Genomic DNA, 20,605 nt, shown 5'->3' on the forward strand with positions numbered 1-20,605 from the left:
TGGTAGGTGTCCCACACATAAAGTAGAGGAAGATGGGTACGGATGTTAGCTCAGGGCCAGGCTTCCTCAGCAAAAAAGAGGAGGACTGGCAGTAGTTGGCTCAGGGCTAATCTTCCTCAAAAAAACAAAAAAGAAAAAAAAGGAAGAAGAAAAAGGACATCAGGGGCTGGCCCCGTGGCCGAGTAGTTAAGTTCCCGAGCTCCGCTTCGGCGGCCCAGGGTTTCGCTGGTTCAGATCCTGGGCGCTGCCATGGCACCGCTCGTCAGGCCACGCTGAGGCAGTGCCCCACATGCCACAACTAGAAGGACCCACAACTAAAATATACAACTATATACTGGGGGAATTTGGGGAGAAAAAAGCAGTAAAAAAAAAAAAGAAAAGAAAAAGGACATCAGTGAACTGGTGAAATCCAGTTACTTATTTCCAATAAAATCTGTAGCCCCAGCGATCTTCTTGACGCACTGAAGGTCACAGCCCATCCGCAGCACGGGAGCTACGTCCACAGCCCGCTCCTGTACACTCCTAAGAGAGATTAAAAAAATTTTTTTTACTGAAGTTACATAACATAAAATTTCCCATTTTTGAGTGTACAGTTCAGTGGCATTAAGTAAATACATTCACATTGTTGTGTGACAATCACCATCATTCGGCTCCAGAACTTTTTATCTTCCCAAACTGAAACTCTGCACTCGGTGATCAACAACTCCTCCTTCCCCTTCCCCCAGCCCCTGGCAACCACCATTCTACTTTCTGTTTCTATTTGGCCAGTCTAGGGACCTCATATAAGTGGAGTTATACAATATTTGTCCTTTTGTGACCGGTTTAGTTCACTTAGCATAATGTCTTCAAGCTTCATCCATGCTGTAGCATGTGTCAGAATTTCCTTCCTTTTCAAGGCTGCATAATATTCCATCGTATGGCTAGATCACAGGTTGTTTATCCTTTCGTGCATCAATGGACATCTGGGTTGCTTCCACCTGTTGGCTATTGTGAATAATGCTGCTATGAACACAGGTGGACAGGTATCTGTTCAAGTCCCTGCTGTCAATTCTTTGGAGTATTTCCCCAAAGAGAGATTTAAAAAACATTTTTGTTGTCATTTTTCTTTAGCAAGAGAGGTGCCATTTAGGTACAGAAAATCCCTGTCAATGACTGGTCTTTGTTCAGTGAAAGCCCTAGAGTGGTCTCCCTGCATCCTGAGGAGCCGGTTGCAGGGGAGGAAGTGGATCAGTTTGGATAAGAAGCCCTGGGCCTCCATCCTTGCCTGCTTTCCAAGAGGGTTCCAACTTAGGGAGACCTATCAGGTTTCGTTGGTGGGAAAGGGCACTGGGCCCCTGAAATAAACCTAGAACAGTTGGAGAGACACAGTGTCCCCGACTAACTGTCCCAAGTAACTCAAAGGAGGTTTCAAAAGCGCTTAATTGTTTTGCAAAATTGTTTCTTAGTTTTGTTAAGAGATGCAATCACCAACCTCCCTGAACCTGTCTAAACGCCACAGGCCAAGAGTTACCTCTGCTTTGTTTTAATGTTACGATCTCCACCCCAGGAGATGCTTAGGCCTTATTGCCACAACACCGGGATGTATGTGGAAGCGTGTTTCCAAATTGCGCCTGCAGTTCGAATACTCATTCCCCATCTGAAATAAAAGGCCCCTGCTTTCTCTTGCTCAGGGAGCCACGGCTTTGGAAATAATTCCCCATGGTCTCCTTATTTGCTGCAAACAAATTACACTTCGCTTGACAACTATTTTTGGTGAAGGCTTTGATTTCAACTCACCAAGAAGCAAACCCACTTTGGTTTGGTTAGAACAGGGCCATTGGGGAAAGGAAGAAGAGGGGGTAGGATTCTCTGGGGTGGAAAACACTGGAACTGGTCCTCTCCAGGCCTCCTTGAGTCCTGGGAAGGGTGTGTGTGTGTGTGTGTGTGTGTGCTCGCGCGTGTGTGCGTGCGTTCTGGAAGGGCTGATGCTACGATTTGGGGCTGGATAATTCTTTGCTGTGGGGGGCTGTCCTGTGCATAGTAGATGTTTAGCAGCATCTCTGACCTCTACCCACTAGATGCCAGTAGCACTCACTGCCAGTCGTGACAACCAAAAATGTCTCCAGACATTACCAATGTCCTCTAAAGGACAAAATTGCTCCCACTTGAGAGTCACTGGGTTGGGGTGAAAATTCTCTCCCCGAGCTTAGTTTAGGACGGCTGCCTTCCCTCAAAGAACTGTTGGGGATGAGGAAAGGCACCTCGGCTCCGGAAGTAGCTGCTTGAGCCAATCACCAGCTTCTATGACCACACTCCAAGCACAGCTTTCGGAATAATGTCGTTGTTCATGCAGTTTGTGTCTCCTTTGGGAGAGAGTCAACCACGTTCCTCAACCTGCACCCCATCCCTTAGGGACAACTGACATGGAAGCCTCCCCGACTCCACATCTCCAGGGCAGTCTAGCACCCTGGATGTAAAAAGAAAGAGCTTTAACCCTTTTGTCTGGGAACTGCCTTCACTGAGTGACACTCCGTAGAGAGGGCAGCTGGCTTACAAGAGCTGCTGCCCTGATGGCGAGACCCTGTGCTTGCCGCAAGGCCAGCCAGAGGCAGGACCTCCCTCCAGCCTTGCACTCGGGAACCCCCACCATTAGGCCAATCTCTTCTCATTATCTGGCCCCTCCTGCCCAACAACCCATTGTAGGACCCAAGAGGACTCAAGACATGATCTAAGTACTCAGGAATCCTGGCTATGCAGAGAGGGTGCAGGCTGAAGCTACAGAGAAAGACAGACAGGACGTCTGGGCGTCCTTCTATTCAAGCTCTGTGGGTGTTAGCATTGCAGTCAAGGATCGACCTGGGTCCCAAATGGAATTAGAGGGATACCCCAGTTAGTTTTTTGCTGTTGTTGGAAACGGATGCAGGATTCTATAGTTCTTTCTCACCTTTAAACCAAGTGCCCTGAGACTCTGTATGGGGATGGCATTCGCTGCAAAACCTGGAATAATTGGGGCCTCTTAATCCTTATATTTTGGTCAGAACTGCCGTGCTAATTCCTTTGGATTTCCACTTTACAACGCGCATCCCCATGGCAACAGCAGCTCCGGGGCATCACTGCGTAAGTGTTTCCTGCCCAGTAATCGAAGGTTGATGGTGCCAGGGAGTTGTTAGCGCTGCTATCCAGTACCTCATCAGCGCTTATAATTTAGCCGCTCCAGACTAACTCCAGTGAGAAGTAGGGGAAGGGAGGGTGACGTAGGGCCACAGAGAGCTCGCAGAATCCGAAGCCAGGATCCTAATCAGAGTCGGGGCTCACGGGACTGCAAGGGAAGCGGCCACTCTCTAAGCGATCTGACCTAGGCTTCTCCTCTGTGGGTCCATTCCATTCTCCTCTGCACACAAGCCCTCTCTGCTAACTCACAGGCATGCTCACAGGACCCCGGGATACATTTGGAGCTACAATTAGACCCTTCTTGTCTATAAGGAAGGCTTCTCTGAGGCTAGAGGAAGGGAGGAATGTCAGTTTTTTATCCAGGAGCGGCTCCCATTGATGGCCACAGGGCAGGGAGGCCTCAGCTGGGATGTGGGTGCTGTGCCCTGAGTGGGCTGGCAGGTGAGCTCGACTCACCTGGCAGACAGTTATTTTCAGCTGCGGCAAAAATTCATATGGGTTTGACGCAAATGAAATTTTCAATATTGGATAAAGAGCCAAAGCCCCTGTGATGGCACATCCTACGAACGGCTGTCTGCGCAGCTGTGGCCCAGAGTCTCTCAGCTTCTTGTGGGTGGAGAGTGTGGCCTACCTGCTCTGGGCAGGTCATCACTGGGCTGCGGCCCATCCCTTTATCTCCGCCGCTGCTGCTTGTTCCACCAGGCTTTCCCTTAACCATTGAGTCATGACTGGCTCCTGCAAGCTGTTCGATGAAACTACAGGTAAGTTTCATCCTCTAAAGCTATAGGTAAGAAGATGGATATAGGTGGACATGCCTTCTAGGTTAGGTTAGAGACCAGGAAGTTGAGGTAAGTCTTACCTGAGAGCCTCAATTTTCTGTTAAGCTGGAGGCAGGGTGAGAGGGGAGAGGTCAGGGGTGTGAAGATCAGGGCTTCCCACCAGGTGCCCCAGCCTGGGTGCCTCGGATGAGTTACAGGGGAGCGGAGACGTCCTTGGCACTCAAGATGGCCTATCAGGCTGTGTGGTTTTAGGGCAGTATCATCAGAAACAGGGAGGAGGGGGTTGGTATGGGAGATTTCATAGAGGTAGAAGCAAGAGCACTTGACAACTGGTTAAATGCCCAGGACGAGAGACACGAGGACGAGAGGAGATAATTTTGTGACCTCAGTGCACTGGGATAAGCTCAGAGTCTAGTAGTTCCTGCAACACCCAAACACTATCCGTTCTCTTTTTCTAGATTGTAACACCTATGGGAGAGGCATATGGACAAAATTATCTTTGCACCTTAGAGCCTTAATCAATTAGAAAATTAATGGTGGTTTATTCATAGATGAAACTCTTCTGGTCACCTCCAAGCCTCAATGAAGAGTGAACACTTTCTTCTTTCTCAGCCCATCCTCCTGGGTAAATAGCTGAGTCATATGTGTGTGCGGGCGTGTGTGCATGTGTGTGATGGTGCTTGTGGTGGTTTGGGTGGAGAAAGTGCCAACAGGATGTGGATGCCCACAGATGACCAGGCCATTATGGGTTAAAGGAACGTACTCGAGGCCGGTACCTGGGACAGGGACTGTGAGCTGCAGCTGGCTGGCTCATCCTCTCTTCCTGCCACATGGGGCACTGCCAAAGTGACTGATTCAGGAGGCCTGTCCAGTGTCAGCCCACTAACAAGGTCACTAGTTTTCATTAATGTGGGCCTGTAGGAGGCAGTCACAGGGGATCTTGTGAGACGTCGCCCCTCTATGCAAGGCGAGGGTGTCTGGACAGTCACCTTTGGCCAGTGTTGCATAAACCAGTGGCCTGCATGTCCTCTGGGCTGCACTCACAACCCAGCTGCAATACCTGATTCTTGCCACAACTGTCCGTAAGGACAGGATGCTGGGCACGGGGGGGGCCAAGGTGCCAAGGACTACAGGGTAAAATGAAGCAACATGCATGGGTGCAGAAAGAAAGGGTGCCCTGGGCTGGGGCATTTACAGGAGGCCAGGAGGTACCACCCCTCCCCTCGAGGGAGGAGGCAGTACTGAATTGTGGGTGCTGACTGTGGAGCGCAAGGCCAGAGAAGGGAAAAGGCTGACAGTTAAGTTTCCCCTCTGCTGCCTCCGCCATGCCCTGCAGGCTGGCTTCCCCCTCTGCCCTGCACCCTCAGCCAGGGGGATTAGAGCGGGGTCCTGAAGGTTGTTGTTGTAGCCCTTGACAAACATGAGTTAGATTTCTTGGTCCTTGTTCCTGTAGGGGAAGAGGTGCCTGAATTCAGCTGATGGGGTTGGACAAGGTTTGCAGTGGAGAAATGAAGCTAATGGGATCTTGTGTGGAGCCCGATGTCTTTGCTGCTTCTACACCTGAATACATCACAGGAACTGATGGATTATACGCTTGCACTTTTCCAGTCCCTTAAGGGTTAGAGGGGGTTTTTCCATTCAGGGACTGCTGTATGTAGAGGGTGACAGTGGGACATGCAGATCACTCCCCAACCCACCTCTCTTTCCCCTCCCAGATGATCCAGCAGAAACAATAAAGAATATAAGGTTAAATCACAGTTTCACTTAAAAACTTGATTGCTGCCAGTATTTGCAGAGAGGCCATTTCTCAGTGCAATAGCGCCGTCTGTCGGATGCAGACACACGTACACCTGCTACTGAAGAACACCAGACCCAGGAGGCTTGTAACTCTCCAGCCTGGTACCCCTATTTGGGGGTGAATCAAGTCAGACCTGATGACCAAGAAGATGAGAAGAGCCTAAAAGGCCTCGTTAGTCAAGTAGAAATGGTATACTAAAGAGGATGGTCAGCCTGGCCCCAGAAGGGTTTTTCACGAAAAAATGGCAGTTTACTGCTTGGGGAGAAATCACCTAAAGCAAAGATGTGGATCAATGGGTCCCTCAAATCTCAGAGGTTCCCCTAAACGCCTGGGCTTTGTCTACTGATGTCTTAACTAAGTTGAAAACTTCTGTGGGCCATTGGGTGGCTGCTGCTTCCAGGCTCAGGGCCAGCTATGTAAAACTGAAAGCAGACATCACCACTGTGCTCAGGGGGCAGAGCTAAAGGCCATTCTCAACATAAGTCTGGCCAGCACTCCCCCTGATGGACCTTGTTACATTTTACTGACTTGGGCTGTTAGCCAATGGCCTGGCTGTTCGGTTTGCCGCCTTGAAGATGACAGATATGGAAAATTAAAGACACCCTTTAGGGCAGCGAACTATGCAAACACCCCTTGTCTCTATCTGACAATTGGGTCATTCATGTGGATGCTTATGGTGGGGACCTGGTCTCTGATAAGACTGACTGACACCAAGCTGTTGATCAAACCTGCACCTTCCAGAAGCTCCGTCTCCCTTCTGGTAAACGGACACCATCGAACCTTTGACACTCTCTAGGGGCTTTCCTGGTGCCGGTGACCCTGTTCCAGTCTGATCTGCTGACTCAGGCCACATCATTACGGCCCTTGAAACTAAACTATGTCATGTTTTAGGCTTTGAAGACCCTCTACAGTCTGACAATGGTGCGCCTTTTGTCACAAAAGCCACCCAATAGGCCAATAGTCAGAGTGTTGGATGGACAATCCACGCTCCCTACCATCCTCAGCATCTGGTTGCCGAGCACTGGAACAGCCTCCTCCAAGTCATCTCTACCTCCCTGCCCTCCTCCTGGGTCCACACACCTTAGTAAGGCAGCCTGGTCACCGAATGTGACTTTCCCTGAAAAAGTTCGTCTCCTCTTGGTCAGCCATCTCTTGGGCAATGATCATGATGAAAGGAGTGGGGAGCTGTCCAGACTTATTTTGAAAATTAAAGACTCTGCCCTGACCATTCCTTGGGATGACATTTCTTTTTTTTTTTTCCTATCCCAGGCCAGCCTGGTTGGTAGACCCACTGGGTACAGCCTGCCGAAAAGCGAGCCTAGGGAATTCCAACCTAAATCCAGTGCAGCCACAAGGATTCTCTTGTTGGACTGACATGGTTCTAGATCATGAAGACAATGACCAGTTGATTGAAGACACTGCTCTCCAGCTCCCCTCCAGTGGCCCGCACATGCTGTGGCAGGCCAAACGATGGCTCCCAAAAGATATCCAGCTCCTTATCCTTGGAACTTGTGAATGTTACTTTATAGGGTAAAAGGGATTTTGCAGATATGATTAAGAATCTTCAGATGGGGAGATCATCCTGGATTTACAATTAAGTTAAGGATCTTCAGATGGGGAGATTAGTCTGGATTATCCCAGTGGGCACTAAATGTTATCCCAAGTGTCCTTATAGGAGGGAAATAAAGATTTGACAACAGAATGCAGTGTGACAATGGGAACAGAGGGACTTGAATTTTTTTCTGTAGTTTTAAAATACAATGCACTTTAAGAAATGCTCAATGAATTTACTTCCAAAGCATGTATAAGCAACTGATTCAATCTCAAAGGCATCTTTAAATTTCACAATAACCATTGTTTTATGAGTTGTAAATTATCTCAACAATGTTTCAAAAGCATTTTTTTTTTTTTTTTGCAGGGGAAGATTCGCCTTAAGCTAACCTCTGTGGGCAATCTTCCTCCTTTTTTGCTTGCCCCCCCCCACTCCCCTCAAAGCCCCAGTGCATAGTTGTGTATAGTTTTAGGTGCTTCTGGTTCTTCTATGTGAGCCACCACCACAGCATGGCTACTGACAGATGAGTGGTGTGGTTCTGCACCTGGGAACCGAACCCCGGGCTGTTGAAGCGGAAAGCAGGGAACTTTAACTGCTAGGCCATTGGGACTAGCTCTTAAAAGCATTTGAAACAACAAAAAGACAAAGGAGTTCTTTAGCATGTGAAACAGCAATGCAAATTATCAACTTTATTAACACCAGAATAATTCTTGGTTTTATTTTAGCACTCAGTCTAGCTGAAAAGCATTGTACTCCTTAGAAGCTGCCTACCATTGAAAAGAGTTACATTTTTCTGACTTCATTTTTCCTAAGTGAGGCATATATGATTTTCTTCCATAACCATCTCAATTGGCTGAGAGGTTTTCCCCTGGGGATTAGAATGAGACAAACTCTTTCTTAATTTCCCCTTGGCCAGAAGACCCCTCTCCCGCAGGATTTCTCCAGCCCCTTCCTTTGAGGATTGCTGGGCCTTCCACTTCCCTTCATCTGGGCTTCTAAATGGAGAGATTGCTTAATTCACATAAATCACCGTTATCACCAGAAAACATCTCCTGGTATCTGCTAGTTCTAGGTACCAGAATAGGCTCTGCAGGATCAAGACACAGGTCTCTACCTGCTTTCTAGAGCTTACCCTTTGGGTCAGGTACAGACATATACTAAATGAGCCAGCCAGACATGTGGGGGAAGCAGGAGGGGTAAAGGCAGTGTACATAACTCGCTTGCGTGTAGGAGTGCAGAGACGGCTGGAGTGAGTTAGGTTTGCTGGAGGTGAGCTTTGAAAGGCTGATGGCGATGGAAGATAGAGAGGGAGGTTGGGAAGGGTTAGAAAATGCCCGGGATGTTCCTAGTACTGAAGGTAATGTCACTGCTTAGGAGGAGGTAAGACAGGACATGCAGATGGAGCCACTCAAGACCAGGCTCCACCCCAAACTATTCATTCATTCACTCGCTCAAATATTTAGGTGCCGCAGCGTCAGGTACAGTGTTGGTCACAGGAGATACAACGATGAACGACACGAGACCCTTGAAGGGGTACGTGTGAAAGAAACAGACGTGAGGGCCAGTGTGGCTGCAGGGTCGCCTGCAGGCAGGGCTGGATCATGCAGGGCCTTGCGGGCCGTGGTTGGGAGCTCGGATCTTATTCTGGGGCAATTACATGATATTTCATTCATTTCGCAACAGCCTTAGAAACTAGGCAGTCTTATCCCAATTCTACTGAACTATAAGGATGCGGTGGGGTTAAGTAACTTGTTCAAGGTCAGCCGCAGGAAAGAGGCGGGATCAACCTCCACGACCATCTGTCTGCTCCGGGGTTTTGAAGGCCTGGAGCTTTCCCGGTCGCCGGCCGCCTGCGCCGCCTGCCGCGGACCGGCGCCAGGGCAGCGTGCGCCGCGGGGGCACTGAGCATGCGCCGCCTCCGTACGGAAACCGGGAGGGGGGGCGGGGCCGAGGCTGGCGGGCGCGGGGAAAATGGCGTCGGCGGGGGTTGCGACGAACGGGACCGGAGGGAGCAGCGGGATGGAGGTGGATGCAGCAGGTAACGGGCCCCGCGGGGGCGGCTTCTGGAGACCCCCCTCGCGGGGCGTCAAGGCCTTGCTGGGCTCCGCCGAGAAGTCAGGAGGGCGGGACGGCAGCATCGCTCCTGGGATAACTTGCAGGAGGGATGTATGGCCCCGGCTCTGCTGTGCCCGCTCTCATCTCCCGGGAAGAACGTGAGGCCCGGGATCTCACCTTCCTTCCTTTTCCTCCACTCTTAGTAGTCCCAAGCGTGATGGCCTCCGGGGTGACTGGCAGTGTTTCAGTCGCTCTTCATCCCCTCGTCATTCTCAACATCTCAGACCATTGGATTCGCATGCGCTCCCAGGAGGGGCGGCCCATGCAGGGTGAGTGTTGGGCATAATTCTCCAACGTCCTGTCCTTGGTCACCTCCTTCAAATAGTGGTCTCTTCCCCTTCCTTTCCTGAAGCCAGCTCTCCCTCCCCTAAATCACTGTATCCCCAGTACTTGGTTCGGACCGACCTCACACCCTCAGGCTATAATAATTCGGAAAAAGTTTCGGGGTTTCTTACCTTCGCCGCTGTGTGTTGTTCTCTCCCCCAGTGATTGGGGCTCTGATCGGGAAGCAAGAGGGCCGAAATATCGAGGTGATGAACTCCTTTGAGCTGCTGTCCCACACCGTGGAAGAGAAGATTATCATTGACAAGGAATATTATTACACCAAGGAGGAGCAGTGTGAGAGGGGAATAGAAGTGGGGGAGACGAGTGGGAGTGGAAAAAAGCAGAGTGGGAAGGTGGGGAGGGTTGGGAAGAAGCAAACAATAGGATGAGAACGGAGAAAAGTGAAGAGAGAGTAGCTGAAGAGATCTCAGAAAAAGAAAACATTCTAAATTGAGCCGGGATTTGAGTGGGGAGGTGAGAAACTGGTGAAAATACACCGGGAGCTTCAACTTAAGGAAGGTTGGTTTAAAGCAATACTGTGTGCTCTGGCCTCTTCCTCTCCAGTTAAACAGGTATTCAAGGAATTGGAGTTTCTGGGTTGGTATACTACAGGGGGGCCGCCTGACCCCTCCGACATCCACGTCCATAAGCAGGTATACATGTTGCCACATGTGCGTGCTGGGGGACAGAGAATAGAGGATGAGGAGAAGAAAGATGGGCATTGACACGTTTGTCCATCCTCCCCCTCTTCCAGGTGTGCGAGATCATCGAGAGCCCCCTCTTTCTTAAGCTGAACCCTATGACCAAGCACACAGATGTGAGTTATACTGACCCCACGCCCAGTTGTCATGCTTTGTCTGTCACTGTGCCTTTTATCCTCATCCCCTGCTCTCCTTTACTGTATGACATCTCTATTGAGTTGAATCTCCATTCTGCCACTTACTAGCTGTGTGACTTTGGGTTAGACATGTAACCTCTACACTGCGTTTTCCTCAAGTGTAAAATGGGGTAATCCCTATTTCACTGGGTCCTTGGGATGATTACATGAGAAAATCTAATGGGAAAGGGCCTAGCCCAGTTTTTGGCTCATAGTATAGGCTGAGGTGCATTTGATGTTAGTAAGAGCTCTTCTCCCTCCTCTTTATAGCTTCCCGTCAGCGTTTTTGAGTCTGTCATCGATATAATCAATGGAGAGGTAATGCCCTCCCCTTCACTTCTCAGATCCTGCTCCTGGCATTTCTGGCTTTTGACTCTCCTTACGTGCCCTGTAGGCCACAATGCTGTTTGCTGAGCTGACCTACACTCTGGCGACAGAGGAAGCTGAACGCATTGGTGTAGACCACGTGGCCCGAATGACAGCAACAGGCAGTGGAGAGAACTCCACTGGTAATGGAGGCTGGAGGGGCTTTCTTGGAAGTGGGGGTGGGAGGTGTGGCCACACGCCTTCTCACCCTTGGCCTGTCCCCCGTCCCCCTGCAGTAGCTGAACACCTGATAGCACAGCACAGCGCCATCAAGATGCTGCATAGCCGTGTCAAGCTCATCTTGGAGTACGTCAAGGCCTCTGAAGCGGGTAGGATAGGTGTCTGCCTGGCACTTTATACCACTTTTCCTCTCTCCTGGGGAAGTGACAGCATCTACATTAACACAACCTCTTTTTGTGCCTTTAGGAGAGGTCCCCTTTAATCATGAGATCCTGCGGGAGGCCTATGCGCTGTGTCACTGCCTGCCAGTGCTCAGCACAGACAAGTTCAAGACAGACTTTTACGATGTGAGTGTAAAACCCAGGATGGGGAGGTGGGGCTTATCAGACTGTTGTTCTTCTCCGGGCAACTGGTTTTTTCTGTTCCCTCTCAGCAATGCAATGACGTGGGGCTCATGGCCTACCTTGGTACCATCACCAAAACGTGCAACACCATGAACCAGTTTGTGAACAAATTCAACGTCCTCTATGATCGACAAGGCATCGGCAGGCGGATGCGGGGACTCTTCTTCTGATGGGGTACTTGAAGGAATGATGCACAGGGGTCAGACAGTAGCTGTCCCAGAGGGGAGGGGTGCTGTACTCCCTTCACAGAAACCTGTCATTAATAAAAGGGGGAGCAGCCCCTCAGCACCCCTTCCAGTGGCTCTGTCCTCTCTGTTAGGCACCACACAGGTTTCTCAAGTTGGATCTTAGAGGGTGTTGGTTCCAGACCTGCTCAGGGGCACGAGCCCCATCTTCAACTCTTCTTGACACCCTCCAGTGATTGGGAGCTCACTGCCACTTGAAGTGGCCCCATGTCCAGTCAGGTGGACTGTCTTTATATTGAGCCAAAGGCTGGCAGCTTCCACCTAAGAGAGCTGTCAGCCTATGACATCAACTTACAAAGACCAACCCTGTAAATAAGACAGATGACTACTTGCCCAAGCTAAATTGTTTTTCACACACAAAAAGGGGAGTGGGAGGAAGCGGGATATTAAGCACATCTGTATAAAGGACTATGGGCACCACGTATTGCCAAGAGGCAGGCGTTTCTCAATTACTGCTAACATTTATTGAGTGTGCCTGACCCATAGGGCCCCTCAACCCTAGCAGGCAGCAGCCTGTACTTCAGAGGTCAGGAGATGGTCTCAATACAGGGAGTGTTACATAGTTACTTATGCCGGGTACCATATTTCCATGTGCCACCCTCCAGGTCCCCAATTTTCATCACCCCCTAAATAAGGCTTCAGAGTGGGAGTTGGGACTAGGGAAGTATGAAAAATGAGAGTCTGATGTCAAGACGTAGAAATGAAGGAGAGTTGGCTCGGAGAGGCTCTGGATCCCCAGAACCTGAGGGACACACAGAAGTAGGCCCAGTAAATACTTGAGATGGCAGGAGGGGGGATCAGAGTGGAGCTCCATCACCCACATAATCTGCATACAGGAGGCTTCTCCTTCCTGTTTGTACCCCTGGGTCCGCATTGGTATCTGGCAGGTAGAACAGGTACTTTATTCAGTAAATTTGCTGAGTGGATGGAATAAGACAAGCATAAAGGGAACAAGGTATGGATCTAGAAAATTCACAATATCATTTTAACAGAAGGCAGCAATCTACAAACACTTTATTAGCAAAAGAAATGAATAAACAAGTGCAGCTCTGGAAAAACAAGCGCAGCGCCTTTTTGGTTCCATTAGACCTCCAGGGCACTGTTAGACCTTTGAAGAGGGTTAAGCATGGTGTGCAGCGTAGACCCCACTGTCTCAAGCAGGTTGGAGTCAGACGAAAGTGATCCGTGTCCGGGCAGTATTGACCTGCCAGACGTTTAGCTCCTCATACTCATCTAGAGCCGCCTGGAATTGGGCAGGTGTGAAGCCACGAGATATACAGCGCTGCTCCGCCTCAGAAAACCGGACACTCCGGCCCTCTGAGACCAACTCACGGACAGTGGCAAATATCACATCTGCTGGTCTCTGAGTCCTGAAGGAAACAGGCGTGGTGTGAAAGGTCAGGTACAAACAAGAATACCCAACGTGAGCAAAGAACAGTGGTCAGTGTTAGAATTCTGAGGCCAAGATCATACACGTGTGGATACAGAAGCCACAAGGATAAGTGGTCTGTCTGCTCAAGGAAAGTCAAGGTGACTCCTGATTTCATCCTTCATTAAACCACTCACCTAGCTGTTTGCCCCTTGTCACCCAGAAGTGAGTCCTTTGACATCTCCATTAGCCTTATGGCTTCATTCACATCTTCTTTCTCCACTGTGTCCACCATTCGCAGACGCGCCTAAGGGGAAGGTGGGGAGAGATGGGAACAGGAGGAGGGGAGTGGAACAAAGTCAGGGAACCCCCTTGCTCCAGCTTTAAGGTTGGCCAACCCATGTGTTGCCTACTCACAAAACGAGTGGAGGCCCCTCCCGTCCCCCCAAACATCCGCCGTGTGGGGCCGGCACTGTCAGACCGAGACAAGTGCAATGCCCGGGGCAGCGTCCAGCAATTGCCCAAGTCTCCGCCTCTCAACACTGGCCAGTCCCGGTGTTCAGCTGTCCTGTGAGGGAGACCAGACTCTTCTGAACTCCACTGGGCTCCCCACCATGACAGATGGAGGTTGGGGAGCTCAGCCAAGAAGGCGATTGGCAGAGAGGCTGTGTCCCTGGGGCTCGGGAAGTGCTAGCTCAGCAGTAGGTCAGGTAATCACACTACCTGCACGAACAGCACTTTGGAGCCCCCAGGACTAAGGTCCAAGATGTGAGGACAGAAATGAAGGTTTCTAGCACAGGATCTAGGACATAGGGAGTGAAATTAACCCCATCCATCCCCTTGGTGAGGTCTGAGAAGCAGGGAGAAGGCCTTTCCCTCCAGGGACGCTGTGCGTGCCCTACTGGAGCAGCAAGTACCCACAGTGCGGTAGCATGGAGAGGACCACTATCTGCACTGTCAGCACTTTAGCCCCGGCAGGGCCTGAGTGGGAGGGAGGAGGCAATGAGTGAGGACATTATCAAGGCAGGCTGCCCAGAGAGGGTCCAAACAGACCACCCTCCAACAGAACGGGGCCTGGCACTCACCAGAGCAGTGGACAGTCGCAGAATGGCCAGCAGAGTCCGGGCAGAAGTGTAGGTGGCGTCTTTACTAGCCCAAGCCTCTCGCCTCATCTCCACATACGCTGCTGTGATATAGTCGGCCAGAGACTCTGGCACTGCGGGCTGCTTCTCCCGGCACATGGCTATGTACCGTCTGCGGGAGAGAAGGTTTGTGGGAAAGTGGAAAAGGGAGATGGGGAGAGTGTGTGTTTTTCCTGTGTGAGTTTTCGGTTTAAGGAAACTCTTGCGGGGGGACGGGGGGACGGGGGGCTTTTAAGTAAGAAAAACTAGTGGATGATTATTTGCTTGGCTTGAATATCACTGATGGCTTCTCCACATGGTGCATTTCAAATTATTTCCAACTTTTCAGGAAAATGGCCTTTGCATGAATAAGACAAAGCTGCCCGTCTTAAGAGATGGTCAAGTCCCCTCCCCTGATTCTATGACATGGCTAAAAGGAGCAGAAATATATTTTAAGAGATAGGTAAAAGAAAAACTTCAGAGATGACCAGAAGGCCTCGCACAGACCCCGTGGAGAAAAGTGATATCAAGTAACTGTGGGACAGGATCCAGCTTTGCCTAAAATCTGAACCTGCCTCAACCCTGAGACAGGCAGGTGGCAGAGGTGGTGTGAAAGCAGGTTCTGATGCCATGTTCTTCTCGTGTGGCTGGGCTGGGGGTGGGCCCAGACTCACTGTTCTCAGATCCAGGACACAGCCGGAGGGGGAGGGGTGAAAAATACACACCCTAAGGCTGAAAGCTTTTCAGGAGATGCACGCATGGCCCAAGACACTGCCACATGTGGTGACTGGTGAAGTATACTGGTCCTTACCCAGCTCTCCTACCTCATAAGCTTCATGTCCAAAGGTTCAAACTGGGCGGGGGGCTGCCGGCTGTGCTGGTGCACATATGTAATGTGCTGCGCCAACCTGGGAGAGTGGAAGTAAGCAGTTAACAGTCGTTTTGGTGCCACACACCCTGTGCCCCAACTCTATATCTTCTTCCCTTAGCTCCACCATCTCCTCACAGCGTGGCAGGGACACTTTTTCCCAGGAAATGCTCAGCGTTTCAGCCCTGACTCCCCTCCTAAGAACTGTGGACCAGCCCCTGCTATAAGAGGAAGGCTCTCGACTCTTGAGTTTCCACAGCAGAGAATTTAAGGGGTTTTCTAATCCTCCCCAAATCATTACTAAAGGATGTCTCCTTGAGTGTTGAGCTTCATTCACCGTAGGTCATTGTCTCGGTCAGGCCGGTCCTGGATCAGCCAGAGGAGGTCAAATCGGGAGAGCAGCGCAGCAGGAAGCTGTATGTTCTGCTCCAGGCTGCGGCGAGGGTTGTAGCGTCCGTAGGCAGGGTTGGCAGCAGCTAAGATGGAGCAGCGGGCGTTGAGTGTTGTGAGAATGCCCGCCTTGGCAATGGAGATGGTTTGCTGCTCCATGACCTCATGGATGGCTGTGCGGTCAGCCTCAGCCATCTTGTCAAACTCATCAATGCAGCACACACCCTGGTCAGCCAGCACAAGGGCCCCGCCCTCTAAGGTCAGTTCTCCACTCACAGAGTCTCTCAGCACAGCGGCTGTAAGCCCCACTCCGGAGGAGCCCCGGCCTGTTGTGTACTGGCCTGAACGGCAGGGTCGGGAAGAGAGAAAATAAGCAGACAAGTTTAGGAAGAGGGAAAGGAACAAGGAAGGAAACAAGCATAGGGCAAAGAACACAAGAAATGGGGTCAGTGAGGTGAGGCCTGCACTGAACTGCTCTGCCTACCTGTCCAGGCCTTCTCCAGGCAGGCGAAGATCTGTGGGGTCTTGGCACTGGCAACACCTCCCCTCTCCAACCCTCCCCACCTTCCCAAGCCTCAAGGAAGAGAATAAACATGGTGGCCCTATCCCTGTCTTCTACGCTCACCTCTCCCAGGTCCGATTACTCACTGCGGGGGGCCAGGCGATCGATGTAGGACAAGAGCTGAGACTTGGCCACACCAGGATCCCCCATCAGGCAGATGTTGATGTTGCCTGAGGAAGGGAAGGAAGCCCCTAGGTGACTATTCTTTCAAGGCACGTTGTTCAACAACAGAGAAAAATACCTCTCAGGTCTGCTTCCCCACCATACTCAGCACTATTTCTTCTGATCCCACCCTGTGTCCATGAAGCCAAAATGCTGAATTTTATTCTCCGACCTACAGGACACTAGTCCTTGTTATCCTTTCTTCTACCCAAATGCCTTCACTCACCCAAGTGTCTCCCTTATTTTTCCTCTTACCCCTGATTTTCATGCCTCGAGGAGACTGGTCCACACCCCCCACTAGCAGAAGCAGCAGCGCCTTCTTCACGTCTTCGTGCCCATATATCTCTGGGGCAATGGAAGCTGCCAACTTTTCATAGAAATCCTCCTCTGTGAGAAAGTGAAGATGAATGAGTATTTTTTTTGGGCGGGGGAAGAGCTCTAGAAGAAACTCACACGCCCAGTGTTCCCCCTGGCCTCTCACCTGCAATCTGCCTCAGCTCCTCCCTGCTCAGCTCTCCAGCACCAGCCTCATCATCCTCACTCTTATTCATCTTCACAATCCGATGGGCTTCCAGGTATGTTTCTGAGAGCAAACCCTTGGGCAGGAAAATGCCAGGAGACTAATGAAGTCCCTTTAACTTGCCCATCCATGTGAGTCCCTCATCCACCTGAGACCCCCCAGGAGTGCCTGACAGAACCCTTTGTTCTATTTTGTTTGGTGGTTTGCTGTTGATTGTTCTCTGTGGGGCTGCTGAGAGTGTGCGGGTGAAGAGGAAAGGGGAACATCTCCCCCTCATCAGAAACTCCCTTTCTTACCTGTACCACCTGTCGGAACCCAGTGCGCAGGATCGGCAAGAAGATACCAGTGACGCTGACGTGGTCCCCAGGCTGGGCGATCCTTGTGTTCTCTCCTTCTACTAGCACCGTGATACTACGAGGGATGTTTCCCACAGGCACTTGGTCACTCTATGGGGGAGGAGGGTACATGAGGCTAGGAGAAAGGAACACGAGGCCTACGAGGGTCTGACCTTCCCTCCCTAGGCCTACCACTCTTCTACTTCTTGGCCTGCCCAGGCAGAGGGAAGCTGAGATCTCCTTGACTTCTTCCCAGCTTAATCAGAAAGTTCCAGTTAAACCTTCCTCCTGCCCTTGGCGATTTCTCTGCCTCAGCTCTTCCCGCTTCTGTTCTCCTTTCTCCCACTCCATGAGTGACTGCAGGATTTCAGTGGACTCCCAAGCTTGACCTTCCCTGGGCCACATACCACAAACTCACATGTTCCTGCATCTTCATTTCCTGGAACTTGATGAATTTGGAGCCACGTGTCTGCAGATATAGCCGCCCTCCTGAGCGGTTGGTCTGGCACTCCTGGCTCGGGCACATGATCAGAGGCATGAAAGTGGGAGACTGGATCTATGATGTAAGAAAGGAAACAAAGAAGAAATCAGAAGGAAATGAGCCCCTTAGGATCAGTCACTCAAACCCCATTTTTTCTTCAATATCAATAGGCACCAAGAACACAGAATGAATGGAAAGACCAGCACATACCAGAAAAAGAATAAAAAGTGAACACAGAGGCATGTTTCATAATGAACAGTGAACATGACAGATAAACACCAGCAGACAAGATTATTTCTTTCAAAATCCAGTAAGAGTTAAGCATGTTCCTGTTCCTTGCTCTACACATACCGGCTGATAGGTCTCTGCCCCACACTGGTCACAAGTGTAAGTGGCCACCACCATTCTGGGTTTGACTTCAGAGACGCGAGTGACAATTCCACGCACTGTTACCAATTTCCCCACAGAGTCAGCCCGTACTTCCCTGATGACACGAGGCTTGTTACTGGTTGGGCCTTGGAAGTACAGCTCACTAAGGGAGAAGATAATCATCAGCAAGGTCCTGGAGGATAAATTCCCATACCCTTGTCCACTGACACCACTTACAATCTGCGCATGAGTTCAGGAGGGTACTGGTTCTGGGGACTTCGGGCTGCCCCAGGGTCCCGGTTCCGCTGTTCCATCATCAGCCGGTGTTCAATGTAAACGTCCAGAACATCTTTATTTACTACCTAAAAGAGGGAAAAGATAGGAAAAATGAGCGGCAGGATGGGGAAAAGACAGAGCCAGGCAGAAATCACTGCCCCTCTTTCTGCTAACTCAGAAAACACTCTCTGAGGAGCCTCTTGACAGAAACCGAAGTTCCTTGCCCTGTATTTTTCTGCAACCACTCACCTCCCTCTCTTTGTACTGAGGCAGCAGCTCCTGGACAGCATCAGCAAAGAGCCTCACATAGCGCTTGGCGTTCTCACAAATCGAGTCCACCAACTCGGGGTCATCCTCAGCTATATCATCTAGGTCTATGTACATTGCCACTTGTTCCCGGTGAGCCAGTCGAACCTGCAGCGGGGAAGAGACAGCAACAGAGCCAAGTTTACTGTGCTCACCAGTATTCACGTGCAAGGACCCACCACTGCAAGCTGAGCACACAGGTTCCAGGCCTCCACAGAGGACAAAGAGTGATGTGACACAGAGCAATACTCACTTCTCAGCCTCCAAAACACAGCCTCCCAACTCCTAAAAACACCTTAGTTATCACGAACATAGTGTTCTATTCACTTACCAGGTATCAGGTATGGTGCTAAACGCATGTCACTTACAGACAAACATAACTGCTGAAATAAGCCGGGCCACCTCTTAGAGCTCCTTAAGCAACCACCCCCTTCCCTCTACCTAGTCTTAGACTTACCAACTGGTTCCCATACTTGAACTGCTTCTTGGCAAATTCCTCATCCTGGTAAAACTCTTGTAGGAACTTCTTCACCTTTTCTGTAACATATATGTAAAATCATGAGGATCAAGCTTTCCTTCTTTCACATCCCTTACTGTAAACTCCTCTGATAGAAATCTAAGAAACCCCCTTTTATTTAAAACAAGAAATGTCAACTAGTTAATCATGTGAACACTTAAATAAGCCTAGGAAATTCTCCCCCGACTGGGCAGAACTCCTTTTCACAAGTCTGTTTTCAGCCGGGGAAGAATCAGGCGCCCCTGGCACTTAAGAGTATTACCCAACGCCCTCCTCCCCGGGGAATTCCAGTCTCTGCCTTAGTTAGAAATCTTTGTAGCCTTTCCCAAGGGCCTCTCAAACCCAGCAACATACTCAGCTCTCAAGGTTCTCAGCTATTCTTCCACGCGTACGACACTCCCTTTTCTTTCGGTCCCCTAAACCTCCGCTCTCATTGCGATCGCGGCCACTAGGCCCTTCCTCCACCCGCTCTCCCGCCACTGCTTCCGCTCTTAGTAAACAAAGAAGCACATGGGCCCCGATGCCGCCGCCTCACAGCCCGGGATTCCTCCGCCCAGAGCGGGAGCCCATCTGGCAACTGGCGGGCTAGTCCAAGGCCACTCTGTCCCCCCACTACTATTGCCCTTCTGGGCCTCTCGCTAAACCCCCCAATTCGAGGCACGCCCCCACCCTCGGTAGCTCTCTCCGAGGCCGCCGCGCGGAAGGACACTGTTTACACACGACACTCCCTCCAGCCTCGTCGCGCAACTTCCGCCCGCCTTCACTTCCGCTCGGAGGTTGGCCTAAAATGGCCAATCCTGGCGCGCAGCGGCCCGAGACTGCCCGCCCCCGGGGCTTCGGCGCGTCTCGGGAGAACGCGGGCACTCGGAATGCCTAAGGGCGCGGGGGGAAGGGGTCGGTGGCTGCCTGAGTCTCAGCCAACGTCCCCTGATGTCCCGGCCTCTCCTGGGCGCGAATCTCCCCTCTGGAGCCCCAGCCAGGCTGCCTGCCTCCGATCAGGATCCCCCACTGCTTTCCTGGACACGTTTACAGCTCTTCTCGCCCTCGGTGCCCCGCGAGCCTCCCAGGCACCATCTGCCGCAGCCCGCCGCCTCCCGATCCCGCCTCGGGTCTCGCGCGCCCAGAGCCCGCCGGCCCCGGCCCCCCAGGACCCCAGCTCACACCAACAGGTGTTGGCCGGGAGGCTTCCCGCGCAGGACGCCCCTCCCAGGCTTGTACACCCTTACCTTTCTCGAGCGCGTAGTCCTTAAGCGCCATCGCTGCTGAGGGCCGTGCCGCAGCAGTTGGCGGGCTCAAGGATCTCACTCCCCGGGTAGCAGAAAACGCCCGCGCGGCGGACTGCGGCCGACCAACCGAAATTGGCGCGAAACGTCGCCCCTCACGTGACCGGCGCCACTGCGTGAGGGCCAATCAGAGAAGAGATCTTCCACCCCTCCCATTCGCCTCAGGCCCCGCCTCGGCCAATCACCGGGCGAGTCTGGGCTGAGTGACGGGGAAGCTGCGCGGGTGTCGGGAGGGGAAGACTGGGCGAGGCGGGGC

The 20,605-nt window shown here is 51.4% G+C and overlaps 2 protein-coding genes and 3 non-coding genes across 7 annotated transcripts; 1 reads left to right on the plus strand and 4 right to left on the minus strand.

The window, feature by feature from the left end:
• Positions 1 to 9,078: 9,078 nt before the first annotated feature.
• Positions 9,079 to 11,838, plus strand: COPS6 (COP9 signalosome subunit 6). Its single transcript, XM_001505046.6, has 10 exons — positions 9,079 to 9,317; positions 9,538 to 9,663; positions 9,881 to 10,012; positions 10,283 to 10,371; positions 10,473 to 10,535; positions 10,866 to 10,913; positions 10,990 to 11,104; positions 11,198 to 11,290; positions 11,388 to 11,488; positions 11,575 to 11,838. The coding sequence occupies exons 1-10, from the start codon at positions 9,251 to 9,253 to the stop codon at positions 11,713 to 11,715; spliced, it is 975 nt and encodes a 324-aa protein (XP_001505096.1). The 5' UTR covers positions 9,079 to 9,250; the 3' UTR covers positions 11,716 to 11,838.
• A 935-nt stretch (positions 11,839 to 12,773) lies between these two features.
• MCM7 (minichromosome maintenance complex component 7) lies at positions 12,774 to 20,428 on the minus strand. 3 transcript variants are annotated; one of them, XM_001505047.6, is made up of 15 exons: positions 20,293 to 20,428; positions 19,007 to 19,086; positions 18,493 to 18,657; positions 18,205 to 18,329; positions 17,950 to 18,130; positions 17,536 to 17,673; positions 17,079 to 17,228; positions 16,744 to 16,858; positions 16,518 to 16,649; positions 16,187 to 16,270; positions 15,486 to 15,879; positions 15,105 to 15,188; positions 14,245 to 14,413; positions 13,357 to 13,466; positions 12,774 to 13,160 (listed from the first exon to the last, which is right to left on the minus strand). In XM_001505047.6, the coding sequence occupies exons 1-15, from the start codon at positions 20,321 to 20,323 to the stop codon at positions 12,959 to 12,961; spliced, it is 2,160 nt and encodes a 719-aa protein (XP_001505097.1). In that variant the 5' UTR covers positions 20,324 to 20,428; the 3' UTR covers positions 12,774 to 12,958. The 3 variants fall into 3 exon arrangements, with proteins under 3 accessions (XP_001505097.1, XP_005598671.1, XP_005598672.1); XM_005598614.4 differs by lacking the exon at positions 20,293 to 20,428 and adding an exon at positions 19,736 to 19,886; XM_005598615.4 differs by lacking the exon at positions 20,293 to 20,428 and adding an exon at positions 19,421 to 19,807.
• On the minus strand, positions 13,624 to 13,707 carry MIR25 (microRNA mir-25). Its single transcript, NR_032929.1, is given in 1 exon segment — positions 13,624 to 13,707. It is a non-coding gene; the product is annotated as a microRNA mir-25 (primary transcript).
• On the minus strand, positions 13,843 to 13,901 carry MIR93 (microRNA mir-93). The gene has a single exon (NR_032932.1). It is a non-coding gene; the product is annotated as a microRNA mir-93 (primary transcript).
• Positions 14,069 to 14,127, minus strand: MIR106B (microRNA mir-106b). The gene has a single exon (NR_032925.1). It is a non-coding gene; the product is annotated as a microRNA mir-106b (primary transcript).
• Positions 20,429 to 20,605: the final 177 nt, after the last annotated feature.

Source organism: Equus caballus, chromosome 13 (genome assembly GCF_041296265.1).
Source record: "Equus caballus isolate H_3958 breed thoroughbred chromosome 13, TB-T2T, whole genome shotgun sequence".
NCBI classification, from domain to species: Eukaryota; Metazoa; Chordata; class Mammalia; order Perissodactyla; family Equidae; genus Equus; species Equus caballus.

Excerpts from the sequence above, each read along its gene's own strand:
- MCM7 (XM_001505047.6), bottom strand. The coding sequence starts at position 20,323 with ATGGCGCTTAAGGACTACGCGCTCGAGAAAG. Across the intron at positions 19,087-20,292 it reads GGACTACGCGCTCGAGAAAG|AAAAGGTGAAGAAGTTCCTA; the intron begins GTAAGGGTGTAC and ends TATATGTTACAG. Across the intron at positions 16,650-16,743 it reads GGAGCTGAGGCAGATTGCAG|AGGAGGATTTCTATGAAAAG; the intron begins GTGAGAGGCCAG and ends ACTTTCTCACAG.
- COPS6 (XM_001505046.6), top strand. The coding sequence starts at position 9,251 with ATGGCGTCGGCGGGGGTTGCGACGAACGGGACCGGAGGGAGCAGCGGG. Across the intron at positions 9,664-9,880 it reads GGAGGGGCGGCCCATGCAGG|TGATTGGGGCTCTGATCGGG; the intron begins GTGAGTGTTGGG and ends TCTCTCCCCCAG. Across the intron at positions 10,914-10,989 it reads TCGATATAATCAATGGAGAG|GCCACAATGCTGTTTGCTGA; the intron begins GTAATGCCCTCC and ends CGTGCCCTGTAG.